The sequence below is a fragment of the Barbus barbus genome, assembly GCF_936440315.1.
Source record: "Barbus barbus genome assembly, chromosome: 49".
Lineage (NCBI taxonomy): Eukaryota > Metazoa > Chordata > Actinopteri > Cypriniformes > Cyprinidae > Barbus > Barbus barbus.
Window position 1 is genome coordinate 12911131 of NC_136727.1, and position 23623 is coordinate 12934753.

At 34.7% G+C, this 23623-nt stretch overlaps 2 protein-coding genes across 3 annotated transcripts in view; both read right to left on the reverse strand.

Annotated features, from left to right (window-relative positions):
• Positions 1-311: 311 nt before the first annotated feature.
• On the reverse strand, positions 312-15433 carry LOC306867185 (semaphorin-4E-like). 2 transcript variants are annotated; one of them, XM_079412764.1, is made up of 16 exons: positions 15325-15433; positions 13379-13431; positions 11643-11970; positions 10463-10608; positions 10279-10341; positions 10085-10183; positions 9714-9813; positions 9233-9343; positions 8565-8716; positions 8315-8487; positions 7025-7184; positions 4131-4353; positions 3793-3908; positions 2645-2808; positions 2429-2481; positions 312-1587 (listed from the first exon to the last, which is right to left on the reverse strand). In XM_079412764.1, exons 3-16 carry the CDS (start codon positions 11752-11754, stop codon positions 869-871), a joined length of 2391 nt encoding a protein of 796 aa, XP_079268890.1. In that variant the 5' UTR covers positions 11755-11970; positions 13379-13431; positions 15325-15433; the 3' UTR covers positions 312-868. The 2 variants fall into 2 exon arrangements, with proteins under 2 accessions (XP_079268890.1, XP_079268891.1); XM_079412765.1 differs by lacking the exon at positions 13379-13431 and having other exon boundaries at positions 792-1587; positions 15325-15429.
• A 2765-nt stretch (positions 15434-18198) lies between these two features.
• The window catches only part of LOC306867242 (calmodulin-regulated spectrin-associated protein 2-like), a gene marked incomplete at its 5' end in the record, with an annotated part of 42093 nt that continues 36668 nt past the window's right edge, over positions 18199-23623 (reverse strand). The window contains 7 exons of the mRNA XM_079412846.1: positions 18199-20452; positions 21032-21150; positions 21748-21863; positions 22444-22509; positions 22673-22739; positions 23154-23374; positions 23450-23586. Of these exons, the coding sequence (XP_079268972.1) occupies positions 20147-20452; positions 21032-21150; positions 21748-21863; positions 22444-22509; positions 22673-22739; positions 23154-23374; positions 23450-23586 (1032 nt within the window). The 3' untranslated portion in view covers positions 18199-20146. The remainder of the gene's footprint in view (positions 20453-21031; positions 21151-21747; positions 21864-22443; positions 22510-22672; positions 22740-23153; positions 23375-23449; positions 23587-23623) is intronic.

Below are 23623 nucleotides of genomic sequence, written 5' to 3' on the forward strand. Positions count from 1 at the left end.
TTGGAAATTTGAGTGTGGAAAAGTATGGAATTTTGAAATGGTAAACACATCTGCTGGAATGCCACGCTCTCTCACAAATGTGTATACAACAGTTAGCGGAAGCTAGAGATTACGGTTTATAAAGTTTTAAATATGGATAATTTTCTTACACAAATGCATCGATTTACTTTAGAAGGCCTTTATCAACCCCCCCCGGAGCCATGTGGGGCACTTTTTATGATGGATGGATGCAGTTTTTTGGGCTTCAAAATCGTGGCACCCATTCACTGTCATTATAGATCTTAGAAAATCATGGGAAAATTTTCATTTTTGGGTGAACTATACCTTTAATTGAGGTCAAACAGAGAGAGAACAGACAGTTGTTAAGAAATGTAATTAATTACTCACCCTCATGTTGTTCCAAACCCGAAAGACCTTCGTTCATCTTCGGAACACAAATTAACATATTTCTAATGAATTCTGAGAGCTCTCTGACCCCTCACAGACAGCAAGGATCCTTATGCGATCAAGGCTCAGAAACGTAGCAAGGACATTGTTAAAATAATCAGTGGCATCAGTGGTTCAACCATAATTTTACAAAGCTACGAGAATACTTTGTGTGCGCAAAGAAAACAAAAATAACGACTATTCAACAATTCGTCTCCTCCGCGTCACCCTATAGCACCATTTTGGAGAGTATCACATACGTAAACAACGTATGCAGCATATGTAGATTTTTCTAGTTAATGTATGAATTCCTTTGAATTTCATTGAGTTCTAATTCTGCTTACTTTGCATTTTAAACCGTAATTATGCAAAAAATATTTTTTTATTAGTAATAAAATAAATATGAAATTTATACAAAATTATGTAAAAAAAAAACTCAATCTTAAATCTCTGACTCGTCTGTAATGTACTTAAAAGCACAAATGTCCGTTGGCGTATCCCCATTGGTGGTATTCCTGTGGAAGCTAGTGGCTTCTAGTCCACTGTTCGTCGTGACACACAACCTGACCATTTGCTGTTTACTGTCCACAGCATCATTTCCTGTGTGCATGAATTCCCTCTCTGGAAGATTCCTGGGGCTTTTGATTAGTTTCCTCCCACAGCACATAAATGGAGAGATGTGGCCCATGTACAGGTTCCAGATCAGCAAACATGCCATCATAACTGACAGCACGGCCAACGCCACTTGCATTACTATCCATTTACTCTCACTGCTCTGAGTTTTTGAATGCCATGGAGGCTCTTTGGATTTATGCAAACCTGATGATGTTGTGTGGCTTTCAGGAAGGATTCCAAGTGTGATCTTGATCTTATCTGTCACGACTACTGCTGATTGTTCACGCAAGTCATAAATGGCCAGCGTTTTGGTGTAGTCTCTCCCTTTCGCCCGTTCGACTGACGTGCAGGTGTAGCGTCCAGCATCAGCAGCAGAGGCGTTGTAGATAAGGATGCCATCATTATAAATAGTATACTTCCTGTTTGAGTAGGGAAGTGGCTTTCCAGCAAAGTTCCAATTGACCTGGGCCAAGTTAGAGTCTGGATGACACAGCAACCTTATGTTGTTTCCCAGCACTAGGCTGCAGATCTTTGGTTCCATGGGAGCTGACGAAGAAAAAAACTATGTTAAAAAACCCTAATTGTAAAAGTGAAGCCATTTAAGATGAGTTTTTTCTTCATCTGAACAGATTTGGGGAAATTCAGAATTACATCACTTGCTTACCAATGGATTCTCTGAAGTGAATGGGTGCCGTCAGAATGAGAGTCTGAACAGCTGATAAAAATATTACAGTAATCCACACAACTCCAGTCGATCAATGTTTTGTGAAGAAAAAAGCTGCATGTTTGTAATACACAAATCCATCAAGACGTTTTAACTTCAAACCGTTATTTCCAGCTAAAATACGAGTCCCCCATATATAGTATTTCTTTCTACAGTGAAAACATTGCGTAGGCTGAATCAGGAGAGAAATCTGCACAGATCAAGCTCCATTTACAAGCAAAAACAGTTCTAAACAAATATGTGGGTGGATTTTGACATGAGAGGACACCAGATGGACTTTTTCACTGCAGGAAGAGTCATTATGGATTGCGGCCTCGTATTTTGGCAAGAAGCAACGTTAAACGTTTAAAGTTAAAAACGTGTTAATGACTGATTTGTTTCTTACGAATATGCAGCTTTTCACTTCACAAGACATTAATTGATGGACTGGAGTTTTGTGGATTATTGTGATGTTTTTATCAGCTGTTAGGGCTCTCGTTCTGACAGCACCCATTCACTGCAGAGGATCCACTGGTGAGCAACTGATGTAATGCTAAATTTCTCCAAATCTGTTGTGATGAAGAAACAAACTCTTGGATGAGTGGGAGTACAATTTCAGCAAATCTTCATATTTGAATGAACTATTCCTTTAATATTGAATCAGAAAAAAAAGATGATAAATACCTGTAGTTGGGCATCGAGTGGCATCCCCGTCCTTTAGACTTTGTATCAGATTGCTGAAATGCAAATAGTTTGATGTTATCTGTCAGTATGTGTTATTTATACACATATATAGTTCAGTAGAGTTTAGATATTCAAAACCGTGGTTAAATCAATAAACAAATATTTTTGGGCAATTTTTTCTTGAAATGGGATTGTACTTGTGTGTGAGTGCTTTACCTTTTTCCGTCCTCAGGTGATGAGGTTACTCTAGAGCACCGTTGAGCCGGGACGTCCCAGGCACAATAAGGGTCTCTGGCCAGCACACAGTCCAGACAGGAAGAATAATGACTGCAGTTGCTGACGGGCATCTGGACAACCCCTGATGCAGAACCTGCATACAACTGAAAAAAACAAACCACTCATGCTGATTCATGCATTGTTTCATGATAAACATGCAACAAAAAATATTTCTCCACTTTGTCTTTCTAACAACTGACAATTAGAATTGTTACAAAAATGATCAAGTTATTATATGAAAATGACTCCTTACTCAATTAATCCTTTGTCATTTTGTTTAAGCTTTTATTCAACACAAAACAAAACAAGTGACCATGTAGTTTAACAAGTCATTAACAACTGATCGCTTCTTTTTAGTGAATCATAAACACACAGCACAATCAGTGTAGCCCAATTCCCGAAATGTATGATTCATAAGAGCTAGTTCTTTTAATTTATAGTTCAAAATTACAAAATTTGAATCAGTTCCCTTTATAATATACAGTATTGGCAGAGGGAAACATTTATTTAATTTGTAATAAATGGACATTATTACTGAATAATACCCAAATTAATCAGAATCAAATCAGAAGGCTGTGAATCTGAATAGAATCAAATCAGCAAATATATACAGCATTATCAAAGAAAGAATCATTCATATACAAGGAATATGGACATTATATATGTGAATAATCCCAAATTGATCTGAATCAAATCGAAAGCCTGTGAATCTGAATATAATCTCAATATAAATCTGCAAATAAATAAATAAATATATAATGAATCAGAAGCAAAATGAGTCTGTGAATCTAACTGAATCAGCAAATCTAGAACATTAGCAAAGAATCTTTCATCTATAAGCAAAATGAACATTAGAACTGAATTAGACCCAAGTGAATCAGAATACAATCAAATATAGAGTCTGTGAATCTACATATAACTGAATCAACAAATTTATACAGTATTAGCAGAGAGAGAATCTCTTTCATATATAAGCAAAATTTATTTAACAATTGAAATATACCAAAATGAATCAAATCAAATCATTTGAATCTGAAAATAATCGAATCAGCAAATCTCTATCTGTACCCAGTCCCAGTTTTGCGTACCTGATTCTGGTGAAGTCTTAGGACGTCAATTGGCTCAGCATTCTGAAACAGTTTTACTTCTTCAATAATGTGCATTTCTCCATCATAGTTCACTGCTTTCTGAACATAACCATTTTCTGATGGAAAACAGAAAACAATTGACTTGCATTACAAAAACAACTTTCTATATCCAGCTTTTCAACATTATTTAACGCAAAAACAACAAATTCAAGAGGTTGCAATTTAAACAGCTCAGTCCAAAGTACAATTAACATTCCTGTGAATGATTGTTTACACACACACACCCTCTAACCGACAGTAAAGAGCTGCTCTGCCCTAGAGGCGAATGGGAAGTTCACCTGTGCCGACAAACATCACAGGATAGGACTGTCCATCCGATGCGGTTACGTGGTCAACGACCAGGCGGGTCAACACCGGGCCCCTCTTGAGCAGTAGGGGCCTGCCTGTGATTGGTCGGACGGCGTCGTCCATGAGGGGGCGGTCTCGGATGAACTGTAGAGTTTTATCGGGGAGGTCCAGGGACCGCATTATTCCTGAACTCCTCGCTGCATTGTTGATACACTGTGAAGATGAGTATCGGCAGATCAAAATAAGATTAGGACTGTCAGTTGATAAAAATGTTTAATCTAATTAATTAATTACTTGGTGCAGTGATTAATGAATCCAATTAAGTATATTTGGCTGTGAAAATACCCACAAAAGATTATTTAAAGCTATTATTGTGTTAAATGAGAAAGTATCAAGTAGACATTACAAACAGCAGCTTTATAAAGAAATATTTTATTTGATTCAACATAAAAGTTATCACACATAAATGTGTAGGCTACAAGGGCCTAACAAACTATGAAACATAAAAGAAGATAATAAAAATGTCTCTATGAGTCATTCATTCATTTGATTCGTTCAAATGGCTGATTCATTCAGGAATTCAGTAAACAGCGATCTCTATGAATGGGTCTTTGAATCATTGATTCACACGATTCGTTCAAAACGCAGATTCATTCAGAAACTAAACACCGCTGTGTTGCTCACAGACGCACAACAGTTCTGCTGTGGCTTTATAGGTAATATTTTCGTTGGCAAAATTGAGCAAAAACACACAATATTGTGTTTAAAATATAACGCAATACTATCTTCCTCTTTACTGAACTGTTGTATAAAATCACATTTGCACTCGTGGTATTCAGACATAAACAGTGGGATTCAGTAACATTTCAACTTGGAATATACATATTTTCAAACTACATGTTATTCAAATTCTAAATACCCCACATCATTAGGCACATATCAAACCTCCAAAAAATCATATTTTCCCACCTCAGGCATTAAAGACCTTTTTATTATTTTCAGGTTTTTTTTCAGCTTTAAAACGCCTTTTTTTCTCAACCCCGTAACGGACAAAATGAGATTGGTTTAAAAAGGATTTTACACAGAAATTGTTATAAAACATACATGTACCTACTGTTCATGTGTCCCTGATAACAATTCAATGATAACAAATGTAACATTTATCTTAATTTTCAAATTTTTATAGGACTGAAACTAAAAATGCACAAATTGTGTGTCTACAGTCTCTATTTTTGTAAAAACTATTTTAAATTTTAAATTTTAGCCCTTAACATGTCAGATGATAATCAGCAAGAAATAATTTTGTTCTTAATTGTCTTACCTATTTTTTTCTAAAAATATTATCATATTTATCATATTGTCTCCTTGTTTCTGGGTCAACATATCTGCATGACCAGCATTGTCTTTCTGCTGCAAATGTGGGAGCAATTTCTGATGTATGATCAAAAATTCTATTTAAAACAAAAATATGAGTTGTCATGATTTTGGAGTATATATATTTACTGAAACCATGACTATTTAATATTTTTTTCATTAATATTATTAATAAATGAAGCAAATAACTCAACCCTGTCACAAGTTTACAATGAGAAACACATATATTTGTGACGGGGTTGTGGTTTTTCACCCAAAGTGGCCACTGCTTCTCATGTAGTGTAGGAGAGTAGACCATATATGGCAGCAATAAAATAAGTACATTGTATATACTTATGGATTCAAATAAAATGTTGAAAAAGCAGTAATTTTCCACCTTAATTTTATGTGATGGGGTTGAGTTGTTAAGCTTGACAGTACCCTCCCTGACTATAATACACCTCAAAAATATGACTAAAAAGTATGATTCTACTAACCATTTTCTGCACCACTATTAAAGAGACCTGAATGATGTCATTTCTGGTAAATGATGTCACATATGAGTCTAAAGTATTATGGGCGTAGAATGGTTAGTGTGATGGGGTTGAGTTCAGACTGAGGGACATAATTTTAAAGTCTGTTTTTTATCAAATATTTTGCATTTTTTTCAGAATTTGTTTTTTTTTTTACAAGAAAGGAACACAAATAAATGCTAATAATTGTTAATAATTTTCTAAGTACAAACTCAGGGACATGACAAAATGCTTGGTTTAAGATAGATATAAGACATTATTTTATGCTAAAAAATATTAAAATGCAATAATTATTTTTATTCATTATAATGGGCATCCCTAATTTTTGTGAAAAGCGTCTAACAATTCATTTTGGTGAACCACCACTTTAGAAACTCTTAAATATTACCGAACCCCAGGAATGACCCAGCACTCGTGTGATACTGCTCTCGCTGCTCATGTGATATTGCTTATCATGTGATATAAATATGAGACAAAAACTTGTTTTTGCCCCAATATCTTGAATTTTAGGACATAACTGCATTTATGGAGATGTTGCCCTGCATCATATTTATCAACTGTATGAAATGTAAGATGATGTACAGGTATGGGGGCGGGGCCAGTGAGTTAACTGCATTAAAACATTTGAATTGCGTAATTTTTTCATAACTAATTAATTAAGTTAACACATTAAACTGACAGCCTATATGAATGAATGAATGAATGAATGAATGAATGAATGAATGATGCATTTATATAGCGCATTTATTGTGTATTGCCGTACACCCAAAGCGCTTTACAATCATGTGGGGGGGGGTCTCTCCTCAACCACCACCAGTATAGGTTTAAATATGTATTTGTTTTGTACCATCAGATTACAATAAAATATTCCATGAAAACATGTTTTTTGGATTCTGCCAGTATTTTTTGATGTTCTTCACAGTACAATTTAACAAATAATAACATAAAAAAATTACATGCATCCCCTATGAGATGCAAGACCACTAATGACCACTCACATCTCCTGGTCGAGGGACAGGAAACTCTCCGTTGTACGTGACCCACTTCACATCAGACATTTCCACAGTCACCTCTGTCTTAAATTTGCCACGTGAGAACACCTGGCTGATATCAGTCACATCGTATGCACATACTGCTGAAGACCGATCTGTTGAGCTCCTGCATACACAAACAGATCATCATCTTTTATAAGCTAAAAATACAATATCAAAACTGTGATTAAATTGGAGGAGAGAGCCAGACTATCCTTTAATTATCAGTCCTATCATTAAACAAATCTTTATGACATGTGACTCATATCCTCTACTTAGTCAGAGCTGCACTGCATCATAAACTGCAGCTATTTTACAGTGAGCTATACTGATGTGTACTGAAGTACGGATGAGATGATGTACTTCAAGATTTTTATCATTTTATTCAAATTTGCAACACTAACAAAATTCATTAAATCCAGTTGTTACAATTCACGTTGCATTCATATGTGGTTTGAAATCTGATTAAAAACAGTTTTCTATAAATATGTTGCAGTGTCAATGGTCAGAAGAAAATTAAACAGGATTCTTCCCCTTTTGTATGAATCATACAATTTACATTAACTGTCCAAATCAGTGTTATTTAAGCACAACTGAAATACTATTATAGTTTTTTTATATATATTTATATTTTTTTCATTATTTTTAATACGTTTTTGTATTTTGCATTTTCATTTTAATTTTTGTTAAATGTTTTAATAATGTTGTGTGATTTTTTCGGTTTATTAGTTATTGTTTAAGTATGTCTAAATAGTTTTTATAATTTTTTTGTCAAATTACATGAGTTAAACTATATAAAAGTGAAAATTTTGCTTTGCCATCTAGCTGAAATAAAATACGTTTTTTAATATTTTAATTAATATTCATAATTTTATTTCAAGTAACACAAATGTTTTTGTTTTTTTTATAATAACCCTGGTCCAGATTCATTCATTATCAGTCATTTCTGTAGTGTGGTCACATTTACATTTGTTCTGTGAATTTTCACAGGTGAAATACAGTAATTTCAAAAGGAATCAGGCAAAGGTGAATGATTTCACAACGGGTTCCAGTTGGTCATACAGACTCACAGCACTAACCAACAAAAAGCTGCTTGGTTTGAAATTTCATCAAATTTTCCTTAATGTGACTGCACCTGTATTCTACATAGTGATCTATATGGCAACCACTTTATCATAAATAGTGAATAACTGAACAATTGAGCAAATTCAGATACAGAATGTGCAGAAAAAAAAAAGAAAAAAAGACAAAACTTACGATTGAGAGGTGAAAACAGCATAAAAGACACTTTTTCTCCATTTCTTGTGGCGGACATGAAAGACGTCCTGTATGATGTAGGGCAGGCTGGGTTCAGGGACAGAGCAGTCCAGACGAGCCTTCAAGAAAGAGGTCCATTTCTTCTGGAGGGTCCTTTGACCACCCATGTCACCCTGCAGAATAGGGAAAGAAATGTCTTTATAAGATCAGGGCTAAATATGCCAAGGTAAAGGGATCGGTGAAGTATTACCTTGCAGACTCTGGCAACACGCGACACCACAAGCTTGTTGTAGAAGTCGTACTCCACAGCGTTCTCACTGAAGAACATGTAGACCTTGTCATCGTCACCCTCAGGACTGTCCTCGCTTTCTGGGACCACGTCCATGTAGACGAAGTTTGGCTCTTGAGTGGGTAGAAAAAATTTGATTTTCACTTTGTTCGAAGCAGTGTTGATATTGAGGGGTTGATATAACTAAACAATTGGTAATGGTAACTAATGCTAACTATTGTTTTTTTAATGAAAATAAAATAAATAAAAGATGAAAAACCTTAAAAAAAAAAGTATGTAGCCTTGGCAACTAACTGAAATACGTTTAAGCTGAAATAGAAATTAACTTTATAGTTATAAATACTGCGACAGCATATAAATAATACTAAAATAACACTGATTCTGAAACAAATTTCTTACGTTTATGCCATCGTTTTGAACAATAGTTACCTTTTTTGACAATTGTTTTTTACTAAAAAGTTCAAAACTATTTTTAAACTTAAATATTAATCAAATTCTATAATTGATATGACATGTTCTGTTATTAAAACTAAATAGGATATTCACAAAAGCCCTTTCATTATTTTACTAATAGAAGCCTGTAATTAGTCTGTTTTCTAGATGATGTTTTGTCGTAACATCTGACATACCATTGAGCCAAGAACTCTTAAACACTGTCCGCAGTGAAATGGGAGAGGTGCGGAGAATGACCGGCTCTGAACCCAGAAAGTTTAAGGACGTGGCAGAATACAGGTCTTGATCTGTAACAAAAATAAATAAATAAATAAATACATAAATAAAAATTATGTGTATGTATATATATATGTTTTTCTTTCCATAATATATGTGTGCACATATAAATACACACACATACAGTATATATTTTATATATATTTATATTCATATAATTTATATTATTTAACAAAAACATAACATTTTTCTTAAATATATACATGCATGTGTGTGTATTTATATATACATAAATAATAAAACTTTTATTTTGGATGCGATTAATCGCGATTAATCGTTTGACAGCACTAATATATACATATACAATTTTACAATTTTCTTTTTTTTCCCCCACAATCCATTTAAACTATCCGAAAAAATCAGCAAAAAAGACATACATACCAACCATGATGGAAGAGGATCTCTGGAATGGATCGAAAGGACATTTCCCCCTCCCGTCTTCCTGCTTTCCCTCTAGTTTCAGCTGCCCGTCACCATACGTCTGTTCAAACACATTGAAAAAAAGGCGTTTTTAAATCTTGTTTTTTAGCTGCATGACACTAGAACCTGATGGATCACATGCAACCTAATCTCACACATACCAGGAAGAAGATGATGGATTACAAGATACAAACAGTGAATACAATGAAAAATACAATGTAAAAGCCATGTTTTTAAATTCTGGAAACAACTAATCAATTTTGTTGTCTTTATAATTTAATATTTCTTTATGATACAAATATTAATTTCTATTATCATGTCATGTCACTTACTATGTAATCGCAGGTGGGGCTAAAAGCATTTGTCCCGCACATGTACATCACGCTGTCGTTCATTTGATGCAGCACCCGCACATAGTTTCGACAGTCGATCTAAAAAGATAATCAATAAGATTCATCAATTTTTTTTTCAGAGTATTTGCACGTGTTTATGAGCATGTGTGGCAGTTACAGAGGTATTTACTCACGTCAGGATGTTTTCCTTTTGAGGTGCATTCCTTTTGTTTCTCCTCTGAAACTTTCCAGAGCACCTGATGGGTGGAGAAAAAATCAATAAAGACTATACAGACGTGCCGTTTTGAAGCAGGGTCAAAGAATTGTGTTATATTGTTGCCAAGAGATAAAGGAAAGGAAAGGAAACCAAACCGGCACCTTAGACTTGGCAACGCTGATATCATTTATGTCAAGGGCGTAGATGGCCTCTCTCGCCCCCAGCACCAGCAAACCCAGATCCTCCCTAATGAGCATTGTGGAGTAATTCCAAACACCTTCCTCTTTAAACATGATCACGTGGTTATCTAAGGACAAAAACATACATGCACATTGAATAACAATGCCTTACCTATTTGTCATTGAAGTATCGTAACCAAGAATTACATTGAAATTGAACAATATAAATTATTCAATTGCTTTCAGGGTGGTGATGTTCCACAATCAGGGTTCAAATAGAGTTAAACTTCAAAAAAAGGCAATGAAAGGAGGTGCTTTATCACTGGAAGCTGTTTGATCATCAACTTCAGGAGGTCAATGTAAATATTAAATGTATTTATAAACAATATGCGAGTCATTTTATTTCCATTCTTTTTTATAGGGATAAAAAGTTTTCAACCCTGTTACCAACATTTGGGACATGTCAAATCAAAATACGCACATAGCTGTGATTTTTTCAATTTTCTAGCAATAAACATGTTTATAAAAATTTTTTTTTTTACAATCAATAAGCTAGAATGTGTTGCAAGTAGCAGGGTTGTAAATTAAGTAGTTTAGTACCAAATATTCTTGATGAACTAGCAGTTACATGAAAACTAAATATTTTTTATAAAGCAAAATATTTGTTTGATCATATATTCTTACATGAAGACTGAACTGGATGAATGCTCATATAGTTGTACATGGTTATCTCTCAACGAACATGAATCTGACCTTCATATTAAAAGTTGCAAGTAACAGGGTTGCAAATTAAGCTAATACGGTACTAGTTTGGTACCTTATATTCTTAGTAAACAAGCAGTTATATAAAAACTACATATTTTCTATAAAGCAAAATATTTATTTGATCCTTCACTCTTACAATAACATAGGTAACAGGGCTGAAGAATGAACTACATGCTAATATTTAGCTCATAGTTATAAGATCAAATTAAACATAGTTAGAAGGTACTAGTTTGGTACCAAATATTCTTGAAAAACTAGCAGTTATATAAAAACTAAATATTTCCCATAAAGCAAAGTATTTGCTTGACCATGATGTAGGTAACAGGGTTGAAGACTACATGCTAGTAATTAGCTCACAGTTATACACCTTTATAAACTCAATGAAAATTAACCTTACCTTCATACTGAATGGTTTTTCGTGGGATACTTTTCAGACTGCTCCATCCATTGTAGGCACACACTAGGAAGATGCCATGCAGGACGATGAAGAACAACAGAGGAGAATACATGGCTCAAAAAAAATAAAAAATACAAAATTGATACTTCAGGGAAAAAAAAAAAAATCGGCTTTTAAATCATGTTTTCCATAATTGACTGCATTATGTAGGCGTCCGTATCCAACATATACATTTATCGCTTGAGTTTTTTTGTGGCTGGAGGTGGTAGTCCATGATGCAGGATGCTGAAGTGCTGGAAATGAAACTCGTCCGCCATCCTGTCTACATCTGTAGAACAAAAACACCATTAAACTAAGATCTATTTCAAAAGACACATTCATTTGATCCTACTTCCCAAACATGCAGATTCACCTAAAGGCCTGTTCCTGCATGAACTGCACTGAACTGTAGCCTTCGAATGGAGCGTAACAATAAAAAACTAAACCCCCTACTTAAACTCATCCCTCAGTAAGCACCTTGACTCAAAGCTGCTTTACCTAAACAGTCTTCGCAATACTGCATTTAACATCTGGAATTCAACGATGACTCATTGTTGTTGCACCAAAGCAGCACGCTGACAGGTCACAGCAATTTGTGCTCTCCAAACGTTGAAAACAAGAAACACGGGTCATGTTCGCACTCAGTTTGGGCTGGATGTGTGCAAGGACTTAAATAAGGAGGCAGGCTGAGACATGTGCAGATTGGGGTGCGAGGATGCCTGAGATTGTTGATGCCTGAGGGAGAAAACGAGCAGCTTTGTGTTTGCGTGAGGCCGTGTGTGATGATTCCTAGGCTTTTGACATGTTTGAAATGTTTACATTCAAAGAAGACGCTCTTGACTGCACGTTCGGTTGAGCAACAGCCAAAAGTTCAAGATCAAGACATAATTTGAAAATAGCATGTAAAATAGAAGTCTGGCATGATTTTCTGAGGAAAATGTGAGTGCAGCAAAATAAGTGAGCATGATTTTATTCTACTTTGCCTAATCAAATTATACTGTTGCAGTTATACTGATAAGTCAATACAGGCCTACAGGATGAATCAAATGAATCATTCATTTCACTGCAGACAGGTTTGTTGTTAATCATGCCTTCAAAGTGTGTTCATCAGTCGAATCATTGCTGAGTAAGGACTTATCGGACGAGCCTCTCCCACATGTTCACATTCTCACGGGGCTGGGAGACTTGAACAGTTTTAAACAGATCTAAGATTTGCATACTTGCCAACAGTGTGCAGCATTAACTGTATTTGATAATAAATGATCATAAAAAGTAGTGCTGTCAAACGATTAATAGCGATTAATCGCATCCAAAATAAAAGTTTTTGTTTACATAATATATCTGTGTGTACTGTGTATATTTATTATGTGTATATAAATAAACACACACATACAGTTTATATTTTGAAAATATTACATGCATTTACATGTGTGTGTATATGTATATATATATATATATATATATATATATATATATATATATATATATATATATATATATATATATATATATATATATATTAGTGTTACAAAAAATAATAATAAATAAAAAATAAAAATATATTTACAGTCTAACTGTAAAATTTTAATTAAAAAAAATACAATGTATTAATAATATTTAAAAAATGTTTTCAAATGATAAATTAAGGCACTTTATTTCATTGTTTTATTTTATTGAAAAATTAATTCATACTGTACCTTAAATAATGTCATCCTGATCCAACATATATATTTATGTTTATCCACTAGCACTGTAAAGAAAAAAATAAATAAAGGTGCTTTTTATTTATTTGAACAATCAAATGCTTAATTATTGCTACCTAACTGATATACAGCAGTCTGTAACATTAACTATAAACTAATAATAATGATTATCCCTTTTAAAAAAGGTTTTGAAATAATAAATTGAGGCACTAAAATGTAGAAAAAAATATTATACATTTATCATATCATACAATTTTAATTCAATTAGTAAATAAAATTACTTAAATGCAGCTCTTCTAACATTAAAAAATAAAAAAATTATAATAAAAAGATAAAAATATTTGTAATATTTTGGGGAAATACAGTAAAAACAGGGTGACACAGTTGTTCTGATATGATAATGAAGCAAAAAAAAAAAACTCATTAAAGTAATGCAATTCTTGAAAAGTAAACCCAAAGCAGTTTGACATATTTAATTATTATTATTATTATTATTATTACTACTACTATTATTATTATAAAATGTTTTAAATATCTGAAATTTTATTTATTATCTTATTATTATCATTATTAAGTCATGATACAAACAACATGCACAAATAAAAAAAGAAAACAAAACATGAAACAGGAAGTGATATCAATGACAGCATATCTACAGTCCCTCATGACATGTTGTGTGCATTACAAAAGTTAAAGCTATATAATCACTTTAATATCTGTTATGTCATACTGTCACTTTGCACAACTTGTAATTCCAGCTTCACGTATAAATATAGGCCTTGTTAATTGACCTTTAAGATAATAGTTTCTGAGTTTGCAAGTAGATCAGGTTGAACTAACACTCAGTGATGCATTAACCTACAGTTTTCCAATGACACTCCATGTGTCACTTATATTGCGAAACACTTTTACGTTGGAAAAACACACCCAGTTCATGGGGTTAGGCCTTCGTGCATTCAATTCACTAAAACAAATATGCTTTGTTATTGTGAATGCTGAAGGTGGCGTGCATCAGTTAAAGCTTAAAGCTCTTTGTAGAACAACAACAACGAAAATGCAATTGTAGCACTACTATAGCAAATATTTCGCAAGCCACGACAGTAAAAAATTGTATTCAGCCTAAAAGTGCAGGAGGAAAGTGAGTAAGTGCACCACATGAAGACTTGGGTAAACAGACGGGTGTGAAAAAAGCAGCATTCCCTTCCAGCGTTCAGGCAAGTCCGAGCAAGACTTGAGGAGCTGTTGAGTTTATCTCTTTCTTTTAAGTGTGATACGTCACATATTACAGTGGTCCCAAAAAATATTGGGAATCATGCTTAAAATGTGTATATATCAACAAAATATCACACAAATGTTTTTCTAAATCACTTTTCTAAGTTATTTTTGCAATTACATTTACTCAACTGCTGCAATTGTTAGTAGATATATTAAGTCAGTGCATCTCAAGTCCTCACAAGAGTCCTATTAAATTAACCAAAGGTGAATTTCATCACATTAACTGAACAGCATCATTTGACAACGCCAAAGTTAATACTTTTCATCCTCATTCTGAACAATACATATATTGTTTTATCATTTAAAATGCCTCAAACTTGTGCTTGTGTTATTTGTATTCAAAAATTTATGCAATTTGGTTTGATAATTTGCATAAATGTAATGACATTTAGGTATTTTTAAGTGTACGAATACTTTTGGAGCCATTTTAAAAGTTGAAATATAATAGTATATATCTATTTAGTATCTACTTAGTTGTCGTTTCTTCTTTCATTCATTTTTCTCTTGATCAATACATTTAGTCTAAGTAAAGTTAAAGCATAATCCAATAAACCCTGAACACACACGCTTTACAGAAAGACTAGCGCCTAATTAAGTATTTGTTCTACTAAATTAGACTAAACAAATATTAATACAACTCGTCCCAAAAACATAAATCAACTCACCAGAGATGTCAGAAATGCACTTGAATGGCTGAATAAATGTCTCTCGTACATTCAGACAGCATGTTGCATCGACAGTAAAGCACGGTCTTAACCCAACCCACACCTGACTGACACCTTGTGAAGTCAACTTCCGGTGAGTCACCTGTCATCTGATTCATGCATGTAAAATATCAGATGAAGTAAGCCTAGTATAGAAGATGACCTGTACATATTTATACTATTTTATTTTATACCCCTGCTGAAAAAAAACAATCGAACCCTGCCCAAAACACAATAGGAAATGTAATGGATTTAATGGTTATAATGGGAATTGTATTGGTTTTAATGGAAACTATAATGGTGTCTACTGGCATCTGATGGATTCTATTGGTGGGATGTTAAATCCTATTGGGAAAATGCCCAAGACACACTACAAAAATAATTTTGTTATGGAAAATGCTAATGGTTTATAATGGTATTTTAATGGAAACCATTGGAATTTCTGTGATGGTTTCTATTGGGCTTCTATTGTTTGTTTTTTAGCAGGGACGTTCTACGTTTGATTTGATTTTTGTATTTAGTTGTGTCTTAGAATGGACGAAGTTTAATATAGCCTAAATGTAAAATTATAAATAATAATAATAATAAATATCAATTTAATTTATTTTAGATTTATAATGGAATTAATACATTACAGCCAATCAGGTTGTAAAAGGGCGTATGGACGGGTTCTCTCTCTGGGTTCATCTCTAAACGAACTGCAGCTAAATAAGTAAGTGCACAATCAAATTATTACTGATTTTAACATCGTTAAAAATAGATACTCAGTGACTGTGACAGTCTTTGTCATAAAATACACTTAATTTTTCACTCGTAGTTCACAGTTTGAACGTTTTTGTTTCCTTTAAGTTATTTTCAAGATCTGAGGTAAATTATCTATTGTCGCTTTAGGCTGTTGAATGATAAACAAAGTCAAATTAAACCATTTTCGTATTATGAAATACTCGTTATTTATAAGTTTAAAAGTGTTGATGTAATTAAACATTCAAGAAGAAACGTTCTAAAAAAAAATTCACAGTGTTGCCTACAATCACTTTAGATTAGGTTACTTCAACACTGTGTTTATGGATCTGCTGCATGAGATTTTTTGAATATTTTCTCTTGACAGGACATATGGACATACAGGTACATCTAAAAAAAAATTTTTTTTCTTGTAACTTATTTCAAAAAGTTAAACTTTCATATATTTTAGATTCATTACACGTAAAGTAAAACATTTCAAACGTTTTTTTGTTTTCATTTTGATGATTAGAGCTTACAGCTCATGAAAGTCAAAAATCAGAAATCATCTCAAAATATTAGAATATTTACATTTGAGTTTCAATTAATGACCATCCCTACAGTATAAATTCCGGGTATCTCTTGTTCTTTGAAACCACAATAATGGAGAAGACTGCTGACTTGGCAATGATCCAGAAGACGAACATTGACGCCCTCCACAAAGAGAGTAAGTCACAGAGGGTCATTACTGAAAGGTGTGGCTGTTTACAGAGTGCTGTATCAAAGCATATTAAATGCAAAGTTGACTGGAAGGAAGAATTTGTGTAGGAAAAGGTGCCCAAGCAACAGGGATGACCGCAAGCTTGAGAATACTGTCAAGCAAAGCTGATTCAGACACTTGTGAGAGCTTCACAAGGAGTGGGCTGAAGCTGGAGTCAGTGCATCAAGAGTCACCACGCTCAGACGTCTTCAGGAAAAGGGCTACCAAGCCACTTCTGAACCAGAGATAACGTCAGAAGCGTCTTACCTGGGCTGTGGAGGAAAAGAACTGGACTGTTGCTCAGTGGTCCAAAGTCCTCTTTTCAGATGAAAGTAAATTTTGCATTTAATTTGGAAATCAAGGTCCCAGAGTCTGGAGGAAGAGTGGAGAGGCACAGAATCCATGTTGCTTGAAGTCCAGTGTGAAGTTTCCACAGTCAGTGATGATTTGGGCTGCCATGTCATCTGCTGGTGTTGGTCCACTGTGTTTTCTGAAGTCCACAGTCAACGCATCCATCTACCAGGAAATTTTAGAGCACTTCATGCTTCCTTCTGCTGACAAGCTTTATGGAGATGCTGATTTCATTTTCTAGCAGGACTTGGCACCTGCCCACACTGCCAAAGGTACCAAAAGCTGGTTCAATGACCATGGTGTTACTGTGCTTGATTGGACAGCAAACTCGCCTGACCTGAACCCCATAGAGAATCTGGGGTATTGTCAAGAGGAAGATGAGAGACACCAGACCCAACAATGCAGATGACCTGAAGGCTGCTCTCAAAGCAACCTGGGCTTCCGTTACACCTGAGCAGTGCCACAGGCTGATTGCCTCCATGCCACGCCGCATTGATGCAGTAATTCATGCAAAAGGAGGCCCAACCAAGTATTGAGTGCATAGAAATGAACACACTTTTTTGAAGCCTGACATTTCTGTTTAAAATATCCTTTTTTATTGATCTTATGTAATATTCAAATTTTCTGAGACACTGAATTTTGGGTTTTCATTATCTGTAAGCCATAATCATCAAAATTTCAAGAATAAAAAATAAAGAATAAAGGCAATTCAAAAAATAAAGGCTTGAAATATTTCACTCAATGTGTAATGAATCTATATAATATATGGGTTTCACTCTCTGAAATGAGTGACAAAAAATATTGACCTTTTTCACGATATTCAAATTTTTTGAGATGTACCTGTAAATATTAGATAAAGAGTGATTCTTTAATTAGCCAATTTTTAGTACTAGAAATCCTCTTAAATTACTAAAATAGTTTATTATTATTCTAGCACTCATACTATTCAAGTGTGCAGTGTTTCTAGTAACTACAAAAATTTTAGTAGGCTATGCATTGTTGCAAATATTGAGGAAATTTTATTACATATTCATTAAAGTCAAACAATAATCAGCAGGCTGCACATGAGGCCATGCAAAATTTATTGAATGCAATTGAAATCGAACATGTTAATTGAACAATATGACAGCACAGCGCCTGAAAGAAAATAAGAGAGAGAGAGAGACGTGCTGGAGAGATTAGAGAACACACACTGTACAGTTTTCTATCGTGCCCATTTACAGTTTAATAACCCTTGTTTGTGGCTCGAAATGGCCAAATACCATTTGTTTCCAGTAGTACCATTCTAATGGATGTAAGATGTCAGTTACCGTGTATTCAGGGCTGTGCACATATTTCCATTCCAAACATTGACACACCACTCAAACTACTCAAGAAATGCTTGAATGGGAGAACAGGTGTGCAAGTTTATGTTTCGAGAGGCAAGCACCAAAATAACTGCAGTTTTTACAATTCCTACTGAAATAAAGGGCACAACGATTTTTCGTCAGGCAACAAAGCCTCTACCCGTATACAGCCACATTCTGCCTTAAAAGGATTAAAGGTGTGGTTTCATTTAGCTACCATAGTTTGGCAAATTTTTGCTGGCGAAATTAAGTCATTTCATTGCTGGAAATAGCAGATTTCGCAACGGATTCACACAAATTTGGCGTTTTGACCAATAAAAAGCTGCTTGGTTTGACAGTACCTTCTTCATGGTTACACTGCTACCAATGGACCTTTTGCCAACGAAAATTAATATTTTCACCAAAATTTCGCTAATATGATCACACTTTAAGGGGAAATGTGTATAAGACGAATAAGATTCGTAACATTCTTAAAATGCCACACAGACTCCAGACGTAAAAATGCGGCATGTCTCAACCCCTTATAAACAAGTCAAAAAATTATTATTATTATTTAAAATAATTTACCAATCAAATGATTTAGCCCTCAGTCACAAAACACGGAAATGGCTCCAACAATCCTGTAAAATATATCATTTGGCAAACTGCTTTTAATACTTTTGCGTGACCCGGGATAGGGAAATACTTCAGATCAGTCACCACAAGCATACATAACAGTACAAAAGTATTTTGAAAATAATTATGACTTCAGCACATGATTTTATTCATCCTCATCCATGGAAATATCGTTCAAACAATTCAGTCCACCTGATTTTTTTTTTTAAGCGCACCGACAGAACGGTTTGGTTTTCTAACCCCTAGTCTTATTTAAGAAATATTGATTAAATAGATCATTATGCTGAACATTTCCATCAGTCGGTCCAAAAAAAACCCCCAAAATATATATATATAAAAGCAAAAACACCTACAGGAACGGAATGAAATGAATTCACAATCCTGCTGTGAATCAATGCCATTAGATAATGTTAAAACCCATCAAAAGTGGGTTCGGCCTGCAAACTAAACCACTCACTGCCCATTAGCACACTGCTAAGTGTATACTAGATATGACAGGATTCCCTTACAGTACTAAACTGTTATAATCACAAGCTATGCTAGTGAGAACCTTTCCATAAGCAGCCGTACAATCGTATCAGGACAGTCGTAAAAAATAACTCAAATAAAAACATAGACAAAAAGCAACATAAGGCCACACGTCAACATATGTGCGAGATTTCTGTACAAACTAAGAACATTCAGTGCTTTAGTGTACCAAATTAAAATAACAGGTCATCCATGACAACTTTTCATTATTTTCCTTTCTTTTGGCACATTTAAATAAAAACGACATGTACGCAGGTGCAGTAAAACAACTTGAATCACACAGTCTCGTGTGTTTGACACATGAGTTTGATCCATTTGCCACCCCATAGAGTTTTACATTCAAGTTGTGCATAATCTTGTGTGTCCTAATGACAACTGACGGAAGAGTGTTAAAAAGTGTAGTAGGATTCAATTATGTACAAACAAGTGCATTGAGATTGTGTACATCCGCCGTCAAGAAACACTAGGACTTCGCGGCCGCTACTTTCTTCGGCGTTCCTGGTTTTTTGGTCTGCCACAGGTGGCTGTGGATCGTGATGGCGTCGACGTTTGCAGACATGGTCTTGGCTGGAATTTGGCTGAATTGCTTCCTGTCTGAGTTGTACTTGTAGAGGCCGTCAATCATCTTGCGCGAGATGGTTTTAGGACCGATGCCGGCCAATTTGTTGATCTCCTCTGTGTCGGGGCAGTAGGTGTAGAGCGAGCGGAACTGGCAGCCGGAATCCCGGAACAGGATCAGGAAGTTGTTGGCCCCTGATTTCTCCATTTCCTTGAGAAAACGAATAAATATGATGAATAAAATGTAAAATATAAATTTAATGGGGGAATAAAATGAATTGAGTAAATTAACACATAAAAAAACTCTTAAACATGAAATTTTTTATAAAAATGTTTAATTAAATGCACAAATTAAATTTATATTATGTATTGTTTTTTTATTCATTTAGTGCTGTCAAACGATTAATCGCATCCAAAATAAAAGTGTTACATTATAGATGTGTATTGTGTATATTTATTATGTATATATAAATACACACACATACAGTATATATTTTGAAAATATTTACATTTCTACATTTCTATAATATATAAATATTTTAATATATAAACAACATTTTTATTTCTTAAAAATATACATGGATGTGTTTGTATTTATATATACATAATAAATATACATATATTATGTAAACAAAAACTTATTTTGGATGCGATTAATCGCAATTAATCATTTGACATCACTAAATTCATTTAATTTATTTGTTAAATAAAATATCATGCATTCATTGCATTTAATAGCTATATTACTAAATAATAATAATAGTATTAATTGCAAAATTGACATGCTTACTTCCAAAATCTTGTTTTTCTGTCCTTCATTGACTTTGCCAGCCAAACAGCAATGTGCCAAAGCATTCTGAATTATATGCTTATTTGACTTTGCACTGGGCTCCTTATATAATTTAGGACCTGCAGCAAAGAAATAGAGGTGGTTTTATGTAATGTCACAACACAATATAAAAGTTATTGTACCTTCGTGGTCTGCTGTTCAGCCTCCAGCCCTCTAGAGGGAGCTGTCACCTGAAGTTCTGAGCATGTTTTATCCACCTTATTCTTCCTGTAAAAATGGGCACGGCCATTTGTAAATTTTATGGGTCTTGCTTCCTGTCTCATCTGTGGCCATCTATTTTTAGCTGTACAAAACCGTTCGTTTTGTTGCTTGATATTGCAAATTTGTGTGTCTTACCATTTTATTTTAATGTATTATCTTAATTATAAACACACTGGTTTGTAGTGCAAACAGTTTTACCGTTTACTGCATGTTGTAATTCTTCTTGTTATTTTCCTATAGCGGCTAATGCACAGTAAGTCTCGCCCATAGGCTTACTTCTGCATTGAAGAACAAGGTGGATACATGAAAATTGAATTATATTCAGTATGTTTAAATGTTTGGTCATTTAGAAGAGCTTAGATATAGGCAGTATTGTTTAGAACTAATATACAGGCTCCCTCTGGTGGACTGGAGGTAAAGCCGATAAATATTGTGAAACATTTTAGTATTTTAACCTGTGTATTCGGTGTTGGATGTCAGCGAGGATGTGGTCGAACCATTCTCCCAGTCTTTCTCTCCGTTACGGCTGCTGGAGCGAGTGGGCGACAGGCAACCGTCTGCTGAGTCAGGCCTACTGGGATGACATGGAAAAACTGAGTCCTGCAATCCATCAGATTCTGATACATCTACTAACAACAACTGCTCTCATGCAAAATCAAGCATAACTGAATTAAAGCTCTTAGGCATAAATAATGTCTTTTTTATGCATGTAATTTCCCTGGTATCAGCATCAAATGAAACAACAAAAATAAAATATTTTTAATGTGACGTATTGGAGAAAGCAACAGAATATTAAATGCATGTTAAACCAGCCACATGTATTAAGAAGTTTAATTTAAAAAATAGTTATTTTAATAACATTATGGAAGCTTCTAAAGAAGCCTCTAGCAAAAGTGTGAAGTGTATTTTTGTGTTTTTGAAGTTTCAGTGCCATTCAGTGCCAGTGTGAAGGTTAGTGACCTTAAAACTTTGCTTGTTTAATAATGACAAAATGAAACAAAAAAGCTGTGATGGGTGAACTATAGTAGCCATCTTTATTGTTCAAAGATGGGGTATCATTCCTTGTGTTTCTGCCAAACTCAAAGCAAAACAGGATGTTCTTCTTGAACAGAAGATGGAAGCGCAAAGAGTCTTGTCCAACTACGACTGACCTTCTATTTCTCACACGAGGAGAGCTCAAAAAGAAGAAAAGACTGCCAGATGCTAAGCTATTGCTTCTAAGAAGCAAGAACATTCAAGAATACGAAGGAAGAAATACAGAGAATTCAAAGGACACTGGGTTAGTATTGTACAGTAAAGCTAGAGAAATATATAGAATTGCTGAGAAACACAGGAAGTAAACATATTCTCATTCTGCTGACTGTTTGAAGTGCTTCTTACCTTGGCATTTTCTTATCTGAGTTGACACTGTCGCTATCTCCAAGAGACGCCAGAGACAGGCTGGACACTGAAAAAACACGAGGTCGTGAACCTGGATGCAAAACAAAACGGGACAGGACCTACAGTTACACAAGACAACAGCAAGCCCGCTAAACTTTGTGTTACCCTCATAACAACACAGCTCTCTGCAATTATGTTGTTATCTTTCTAACTTCTTCAAACTGTCTAAACACACAAAAGAATGTAATTTGAAAGATTTCTGCCAGATTAAGGTTAAATTAATTCAAAACAGTACTTTGAAACTAATTGTAAATTAGTTAGAAAGTTAATAAATTGGTTAGAAAAGATATTTAGAACAAGTAAAGGTCTAGAGTACTTGTTAGAAGGAAATACAGAGGGATGCAGTGAGCTGGACAGGAAAAGGTTGAGAGTAGCACAAAGCATGCAGTGCTGGGCTTTGCCAGTAGGCGGCGCCCTTTACCTGCCGTGGCCCTGACAGGAGTCCTGGGGGACTCCATCACATCTCTGTGGATGGACTTGGGCCGTGGTTTCCTCTGTTTGGCCCCCGTAGGATGCGGTTTGACAAGCGTGTCCATGTCCTTCATAAGCTTCAGCTGTTTTCTCCTCAGATACTCCTGTTTGATAAATTCCCGTCGGGCTTTGTCTTCTTCCTTCTTCATGCGGTCTTCCTCTGCTTTCACTCTGTTGAAAAAGACAGATATTGCAATGAGGGGGAGGAGTGTAGATTTAATGACTGACAGCTGGGCTGGGTGTTACCTGGCCTCTTCTTTCTTTTGCTCAAGCTCTGCCTCCAGCTGTTGTTTCCTCTGCTGGCTCTCTTGTTCTCTTCTGAGCCTTTTCTCCAGAAGCACTGCTCGCTTTATGGCCATGCTGTCCTCTTCCTTCATATCATCCTTACAACATGAACACATTATCAGAATGGACATTAAG

Bases quoted from the DNA above. Each gene is read 5' to 3' on its own strand.
- LOC306867185 (XM_079412764.1), bottom strand. From the start codon at position 11,754: ATGTATTCTCCTCTGTTGTTCTTCATCGTCCTGCATGGCATCTTCCTA. The intron at 10,184-10,278 runs GTGAGTAAATAC...TTATCTTTTTAG, and splicing joins CAAAAGGAAAACATCCTGAC to ATCGACTGTCGAAACTATGT. The intron at 8,717-9,232 runs GTATGTCAGATG...TACCCACTCAAG, and splicing joins TAAGAGTTCTTGGCTCAATG to AGCCAAACTTCGTCTACATG.